This window comes from Chenopodium album, chromosome 22 (assembly GCF_948465745.1).
Source record: "Chenopodium album chromosome 22, dcCheAlbu1.1, whole genome shotgun sequence".
NCBI classification, from domain to species: domain Eukaryota; kingdom Viridiplantae; phylum Streptophyta; class Magnoliopsida; order Caryophyllales; family Amaranthaceae; genus Chenopodium; species Chenopodium album.
Window position 1 is genome coordinate 32895362 of NC_137855.1, and position 9457 is coordinate 32904818.

Below are 9457 nucleotides of genomic sequence, written 5' to 3' on the forward strand. Positions count from 1 at the left end.
ATTTCCTCATATATCTTGGTATTTGCCTCGTGATTCAAGTTTACAATTAATATCAATAACTTAATACTAAAATCTAAAATAGATACCAGAAATAACACATATCACATCTTGTAACTGTTTTTTTCCCTCCAAAACTCCCCTTTCCTTTTTAACCCCTTTTTTTTTGTTAATTTCTTTATTCTATTATAATATCACTAGGTTAAGTCCCGTGCAATGCACGGTAATAGTAGTCTCGACAAATGTGTAAATCCTACTAAAACTTATAAAAAACGGAGGAGTATAATATAATAAAATGATTTTGTTACGTTCAGTTGTTCTTATAAGCGTTATGTATAATTTTTAAAGTAGGCTACCAAAATAATTTTTTCTATTTTAAATTAAAGTAAGTTGGAGGAAAAAAAAATTGATAGTATTATAATATTCTTGGATACTGATATATATCCATACTTAATTTTAATCTATGTTACTATATTTGTAACTAAAAGATTCCTAGTATATAAATATATGTTAATAAAAATAAAATTAATTTAGTATGATTGAATTAAATGTGTTGTCAAAATGGAAATAAGTATTATGAGTAGATTATAAAATGGAAGTCATTCAAGTTTGGCAAAAAAAAAAAAAACAAAAAACAAAAGAATAAAAAAAGCGGGAAAATTTTTAATGACATCGTGATAAGTGTCATTTTAGGTTCGCTTTTAGTATATGTTATTGATTCCCAATCTTTTATTTTATCTGTATGCAAACATATTCCTTTTTACTTATGTTTATAAATTTTCTATACACATTTACCTAAATGATTATTCCAAATCCCTTTTAATTATCTTTTAAATGGAGTATTTTTAAATTAGCTAAAAAAGTAATAATAAATCACAAATATTTAATAACATCCGGTTTACACTAAATTAGTGTAAATCGGGCTGAAACACCCACCGCCAAACCACCAATCCTGTCGCCACTCCCTTAGCTAGCTTCTCCCAAGAATCTGGCGTCTCCCTCCGATTTCGACCTTGCTGACCACCCCAATCCCCCGATTCCAGCGCCGTTGACCTCCCCCCATCCCCCGATTTGTCGAGTTTGAAGTCCGGGATTACAACAACTCTGAATACCTCGACCCCAATTGCATATATACCTTATTGTGGGTATCTATCATTTCACCTCATCTACTTTGATGGTGGCAAACATGGCAGCGGCGGCGATGACTATGGCGGCAGAGGTGACGATGACGACATCGTTGAAGGGAAAAATATGAGGACTTGCAGTTGGTGATGAAGAGGGAGAAGGGGGTTGAGGGTTTGATGGAGGAGAGAGAATTTGAAGGTTTGTTAATGGTGGAAATGTTTAGTTTTGAGGAGAAATAAAGATACGGGATGAAAGTAGAGCCATTGGGTTAACTTTTGCATTTTGTGTTTATTTTATTTTTATTTTGATACTCTGTTTTTGTGAAAAAAAGGGTCACTTTTGTGAAAAAAAGGGTCGCTTTTGTAATAAAAAGGGTCACTTTTGTAAAAGAAAATAAAGGGTCACTTTTATAAAGAAAAAGGGTCACTTTTCGCAAAAATGTTCGATGTACAATAAAATTATTTTAAACCGGAGGCATGCAAAAGGAGTTGATAATAAATTGATTCATATAATAGATTTTAAGGAACTTACTTTAAAACATCACTTAATTAATTTGTAAATTACGTAATTAAAAAATCAATAGTAAAAGAAAAAAGTTAATATCTTTTGCCGGTACACTTAATTGAAATGATAAATGTATTACATATGACATTCATAAATAATTTGTATACTAATAGACGCGTCAGACACAATTGACATCAAAAAATCTATTATCTACAATTAAATTTTTAAGACAGTAAACAAAAATGATTGAACTACAATTATTGGATAGCGTTAAACACATTTTTTTATAACAACAACGAACGACGATATAGTATATGTAGAGCATCATTCCATAAACAGAAAATGTAATACGATTAATAAGATTAGTGTTGCCCAATTATTGATTGTTCTTGCCTTTAATGACTAGTATTTATTTCCATTGAATAAGTTGATATATTATTTGTAATTCATATATATACGTGTATGTTGTGCACTTTTGCTAATAGCTTTAGTGAAGATTTTATTATGTTGTTTGATTAATTTTTTATGTTAATTAAAAATGCATTTATAAATAAGTATTTATTAATATGACCACCTGAAAAAATTCTCGAGTTTGGGCAACCCAAAAAATCCATTTTTGTTTAATTTTTTGCTTTGCATATTAATATAGATTTTAACATTATAATTTCTATATTTTTGACGTGTATGTTTTATCAAATTTTATTTGTTGGATATAATTAATTTTTCGTAAAAAAATTAGACTTACCGTGCATGGCACGGGCCTTAAGCTAGTTTCGTTGCTAAAATAAGGTCTATCCTGCACCTTCACCAATCTGAACATTCACACATCTTCCAAACATCCAAGATGAGAAGATTTAGAAAGGGAAAACACATTGCAGGATGGTATGCAAAAATAAACACATTGTTAATTCGACTTACTTGGTCAGTGTTAAAGGGGTTACTTCGTCAGAATTATAGGGTTACTCATTAGTGTTATATGGGCTACTCAGTTAGTATTATAGAGCTTACTTGGTCAGTGTTATAGAGGTTACTTTATTCTTTTGTAAGTGGTCACATAGTGTGGCTAGCCACACACATGGCGAGCTGAAATGTATTTGGGGATTATAGTGTGAAAAATGATATTTGAAGGGACACAATATAGAAAAGTAAAATTAAACAGAGCTTTTTCAGTGCGGCAGGGTTACTTGTATTCTGGGTTACTTATTTCTGAAGTTACTTGTATTATGAGGTTACTTGTATGGGTTACTTGTATTCTGGGGTTACTTGTATGTATTATTTGAATGGGTTGAGTAATACCTACAAGTAACCCCAGACAAAAACTTCGTACCAAATCAATAACACCCTACAAGTAACCATTGACTAAAACCAGTAACATTCATACAAGTAACCCCATAATACAAGTAACACCTGCAAGTAACCACTGACCAAAACCAGTAACACTCATACAAGTAACCCCATAATACAAGTAACCCCTGACCAAAACCAGTAACACCCATACAAGTAACACCAGAATACAGGTAACACCTACAAGTAACCCCTGACAAAACCAGTAACACCCATACAAGTAATCCTAAAATACAAGTAACACCTACAATAACACCATACAAGTAACCCCTGGCGCACCATGTGGCCAGCCGCATACAAAAATTTGTAAAATTAAAAGGGTTACTATATCGAAAAACCCTTAATTAAATTATTTAGAAAACATTAATAGAACATCAACTTTTTGGTACAACATGCCACACATTGTGGCATGCTACCATGTCAACAAAAATAACGAAATAACGATGCACATAACAGAGTTTGGTTTCACGCGCTTTTATTTCCAAAAAACAGAACACATTGAAATCTATAAATAAAAAAACAAGCACGAATCTCTAAATCCTTAAAAACCCAGAATAAACAAAAGTAGGGGTAATCAAATCAAGGAAACAAACACAAAGCTCGATTAAATTGATCTAAAATCAATCAATTTATTTCTAGAAAATCAAGCAATGACAAAAGAATCGCAAAATTTAACAGATTCACAGGAATCAATGGTGTGTGTATAGGATAGCTCCGGCTGAACTATCGCCCAGCCCCCAGGATGCGCACTCACTGCCGAGTAAGCAACTAAAGGAGGGCTCATCAGCCCGACAGAGTCAGCCCGCACAGGCTAAACTCTCCATGAAGGAGATAGTATGGCTATAAATAGAGGGTAAAGTACAAAGGAAAAGAGGTTAGACACTCAAGTTATTACACTCTCTACATCTTTCTAAGTACACTTTCTCTCTCTAAACACTCTCTAACTTAAGCTTCGGAGGAGGGTTCCTCGAGCCACCCCCGAGGGCAGTTTACGTGTGCTGCCTTGTGTAGGTAGTTGACGAGACCCAGCGCACCCAGCAGAACCCTTGGATCCACACCTGGAACAATTGGCGCTAGAAGGAGGGGATAGGATCATCTAACCCGAGGTTCACCAACTGAGCTAGGGGCTAGTTAACTAACCACCATGGCAGGAGAAGAAACTGTACAAACACCTACGTCCAAAACTAATGAGACCAGTCAAACACCACAAAAAACACCCCCAGTAACCAGCGATCCAAAAGGATCCACCGAAAGCTCCAAATCGACCATCTCACAAAAATCCAACCCCATCGGATCGACATCAGCTGCTGCTAAAGCAGCGGCGAAACCAGTAAATCCGGTGGGATCCAACTCTATTTTCAAGTACAGAATGCCGTTAACAGGCGCGAACAATGAGCTCATTGTTTCGGCACCTGTAAACCAGAAACCGCAGCCCGTAAATATGCCAGCCATTCTGCAGAACCTCTCTAAGTGCAGCAAGGAGCAGCTGGCTGCAATGACAGCGGTCCTTACCAATATGGGTAAGGGGGCAAGTCCGTCACCGACAACAGCAGCTACGGAGCCCGCAGCGAAAAAGCTGGAAGTCTCAACCCTCACCCCCAAGTAGTATGAGCTCATTCAACTGAGGAAGAAGGTATTAGAGCTGGAAGCTCGCAACCTGAATCGAGAATGGAGCGTGGAGGAAATAACCCCAGCTTGAATCAGCCCGAAGAAGCGGGTCCCTCGCAGTAGGTCACCAGCCGCAGAGCGAGGACCCAGCCCGGAGAGAGACAAACTAGCGCGAATCCAGGTTGTTCCAGATGATTCCCCATTTTGCCGGGAGATTCTGGAGGAACCAATGGAGAAGGTAAAGATGCCAAGCTGCAGGTACAATGGAACCACAACACCCAAAAGCCACATATCAGCTTTCGAGAATCATATGGTACTCTACACCATGACAGACTCAGTTTGGTGTAAGGCTTTACCACCAACTCTGGAGGGGCTGGCAGCGGAGTGGTACGGAGCCATTCCTAAATGTTCTGTATACTCATACAACCAACTGAAGAGAATGTTCATGGAGCATTTCATAACCCTGGTGGACAGAACCAAGATGACAACCGAGCTGATGTCCTTGGTTTAGGGAAAGGATGAGCCCCTGAGGGAGTTCATCACCAGATTCAACAAGGAGGCAACAACCATTCCAAATATGAGCCAGGAGGTAGCATTGTTTGCAATGCAGAGTGGCCTACTGCCAGGGTCATCATTCAGACCGTATATGGGGTGTAAGAGCCTCAAAACGCTCGCTGAAGCGCTGGGTAAAGCGCATGAGTTCATTAAAGTAGATGAGGCTGACAGAGCAATGCTGGGTAGGAAAGCACCAGGTGACTCAGTTAAGCGGGCAAAGGTCACCCGGGCAGAAAACACACCCAGGGTAGACCAGCTAAGCAGGGCTAAGCAAAACCGCAGAGAAGTGGACAGGGCAGTGGGACTAAGAAGGTCCGATCCAAAGAGAGGGCCAAGGCCTGGGAGGTCTGATCAGTATACCCCACTAACCCATTCCAGATCTCACATATTCAGCGTGAATAAAGCTGATGATAAGTGGTAGAGACCTCCAAGGATGGTGAACAGGAGTCGTGTTACCAGCAAGTGGTGTGACTTTCATAGGGACCATGGCCACACCACTGAAGAATGCACACACTTGAAGGACAACATAGAAGACTTAGTCAGGAGAGGATACTTGAGTCAATTTAAGCAGCGTGATGACCCTCCTAGAAGAAGGGAGGAGGATAGAGCGGGCCGAGCTGACCGCAGAGGAGGTCATAGGGGCCCAGCCGGAGACAAGGATAGAGATGGCAAGCCAGAAGGTAGGGTGTACGTGATCAGCGGGGGTCAAGTGCATGAGGGCACAGTTAATAGAGATGGCAAGCTCGATTAAATTGATCTAAAATCAATCAATTTATTTCTAGAAAATCAAGCAATGACAAAAGAATCGCAAAATTTAACAGATTCACAGGAATCAATGGTGTGAATCAATGGAAATCGAAGAAATTGAAAGTTCGTTAATGAATCTGGAAATTGAAACCAGAAATCAAGTATTCGATCTAAAAGATGAAAGCAGAAACAGAGTAATCCAAGTATATAATCCCGAATTACAAGGTAAATAATGTAAATATTAACCCTAAATTGAATCTACATTGTTCTTATAATTAATAAGTAACCCTGATAAATCCTTCATAAAGCTAAAAAAGTAACCCTCTGAATATTTAACTGTAGGGAATATTTCAAATACCCAATTTTGAGCCCCACTGTGATCATGCATTTAAGGATGGTGGAGTCCAAAGGGAAGGAAGCTAGAGCAAAAGAGTCGCCAACAAGTTTTAGAAACTTGTAAACTGTTCACAGGTGAGAAGGTTACACCCCATTCACGTCACATAGATCGCTAACTCCATAGTGGTCCGGAACCATGACTGGATATTCGGGGATGATGGTACAAATCCAACTTAAAAGAGATTGAACCAGCCCTAAATAGGCCTCTACTTTATTCTTCTTATATTCATGTGCGCTTTCCGATTAACATACAATCATTAGGTTAATCCTAAGCCTATTTACTTCATGTTGGTTGATTATTGATGCATAAACAAATCTATTATTGGCGATCATTTGAATTAAAATCATATTAGCCTAACCAAATTATTAATCATATATCTTATTAAGTGTGATTTCAATTATAAATTCACTTTAAACCTATATAAAAGGCGTGATCAAGCAATAACAATAATATAAATAAGCAACATCTAATAGTATTAACACAACAAATGTTAAGTTTGGATAATTATGGAGCAAGAGATTCTATTTGGATAATAATTGAATAAATGATATGATTATCCAATAATTATTTTAGGATATTAATTGATTTAAAATATTGTGATTGGCTAGACAATTAGGATAAAATCTCCTAAATTAGTTAGGATAATCATTGAAAATAAATATGATTTATTTTCTATAATTAAAATATGATTTGATTCTATCTCATACCTTAAATAGAATATATGATATTTTATGATTGATCATGAATAATATATGATATTATCTATTTGCAATAATGAATTAAAATATGAGATATTTAGGAGCCATGTTTTCTTAATTATGAACATTTGTTGTAGTTTAGGAAAGCACGGTGAGTGATTTATTATATGACACTTTATAATATATGATATTTTTTTATTGCTATATGTATATATAGACTAGTATGGCCCATAGATTCTAAATACGATCTGCGCATCGTGACGTATTTTTGTAATCTAAATACGGTCTGCGTACCGTTAAGTATTTTGTAATTTATTTTATCTTAATTAAGTTGTAGATAGGATAGAATATTTATACAGGTTGCAATTGATCCAAGAAGCCAACGGAGTGGAGACCCAAAGGAACAAAATGGATAAGATCCATGAAGATTCAAGTGAGAGCCTTTTTGCTTTATTAGTTTTCTTAAGACTAAGGGGCCATACTATGTCATGTTTTATTTATGCATTCTATGCATATTAGATTTTATTGATGCTTGTGATGATGCGCTAGAGTTCACTTAATTAATCACAAACATAATGAATCTAGGTCCCATTTTCCAATTAAAAACCTGATAAACCTTTGATATTTATGATAGGTCATGCCAAAATTGGGTGTCTTTTTATATCTTGGGAGAGTTGGACTAAATCAAGTTTTACAATTTTAATTGGTTGTACTCAACAAGGTTAGCTAAAGAGTTTAGAACCTTGAAGCACAGGGTAATAATTAAACATGTGATGATTAATTATTCAACCAAGAATTACTAGAGTTGTAATATGTAAAGAGTTTACTCACCTTGAAAATGTAATGGTTGATGGTAGGGACAAAGTCCGGTCAATTATTGCACAAATAAAGGGTCTTGGAATCACTTAATTCAAATTGGGATCATTTAATTGAATGAAGTGTTTTAAAGTTACCAAATTTAAATCGCCTATGGAACTTTAAATTTATTAAACATAATTATTGAACTTTGCGTTGTTTTGTTTTTGTTTGTAGGTGAATAACCTTAACGACAACACTATTTTGCCAACCAAACTTAATTTAAGGATGAATCTTAGAAACTTCAGGGAATGGGAAAAAGAGCTGAGAAAGGTTCTCAAGAGCCAAAAGCTCGAAGCTCGTTTATATATACCCATTAAGAGTAGGTATACAGTTGGTTTTACTCATGAAAGGCATGTTTCGGATACAGTGAAAATTAGGAATCTCGTATTGGAATCTATTCCAACTTGTTGGAAAAGAAGGTTTAGGAACTATGAGTTGACCAATCTGCATGAAAGTCTTCGTGCCATCTGTCAAAGTGGCATTAGGAAGTGGAGGCATCAACGATTATAATGTAAGAGAGGTCGTTAATTCGATCCCTCATATCTACTACTTCTGGACTGACAGCGTAAGGTTTGAGACTTACAATATTCATTGTAAGAAAATGGCTAAGAAACTCATCCTTTGTCAGTATGTTAGGACTCATGTCAATGAACTGATTGGATTACTCAATCAGATGGATATCCTAGGGAGGCTATTCGATAATGAATCTGCACATGATACTATTTTGTTCTCACTCCATGATGGATTTGATCTAGTCAAGCTAATTCATAATGATGAGGGCTCGACATTAGTCAACCTATTGCTTAACCGTACTGGGGAGTAATTGTAGAAGGGAGGAAGCGAATGCTTCTATTGCGGTTGATGGTCTTTCCACGTACCAGGGTGTCCCCCATGATACACCAGTGAAAACTGAAGGTAAGGAGTAACCTTATGTTTTAGTTGTTGAAATCAATTTTACCTCCTCTTGCAATTGGGTATTCGATACCGGTTGTGATGCTCACATTGTTAATAACATGCAGGGCCTTAAAGAGAGTATGAAGTTAGCGAAAGGGGAAGTCACACTTCGAGTAGGAAATGGAGCAAAAGTTGCTGCACTTGCTATTGGAAACTATCATCTGAGACTTCCGTCTGGTCTTATTTTGGTGCTTAATAACTGTTATTATGTTCCAACAATTACGAAAAACATTATTTCGGTTCCTGTTTTAGATATTGAAGGTTTTTCTTTTGAAATAAGAGACAAATGTTATTTTATTTCCAAAGGAAATATGTTATATGCTAACACAATATTGGTTAATGGTTTGTATGTCTTAGATTATACAGCTCATGTTTACAACGTTGATCAGAAAAAGCGCAAAACAGATGAATCAAACCAAACCTATCTATGGCATTGTAGGTTAGGTTATATAAACCAATCGCCATCCAGAAATTACAAAAGGATGGACTCCTAACCTTATTTGATTATGAATCATTTGAGAATTGTGAGTCATGCTTGTTAGGTAAGATGACCAAATTACCTTTTACTGGAAAAGATGAAAGAGCTAGTGACCTTTTGGGCCTTATACATACAAATGTATGTCGACCAATGAGTTCAAAAGCTAGAGGTGGTTTAAACTACTTCATTACT

At 36.4% G+C, this 9457-nt stretch overlaps 1 protein-coding gene across 1 annotated transcript; it reads left to right on the top strand.

The window, feature by feature from the left end:
- The first annotated feature begins 4903 nt into the window (after nt 1-4903).
- Nucleotides 4904-5554, top strand: LOC145604216 (uncharacterized). Its single transcript, XM_081660153.1, has 2 exons — nt 4904-4990; nt 5090-5554. The coding sequence occupies exons 1-2, from the start codon at nt 4904-4906 to the stop codon at nt 5552-5554; spliced, it is 552 nt and encodes a 183-aa protein (XP_081516279.1).
- The last annotated feature ends 3903 nt before the right edge of the window (nt 5555-9457 follow it).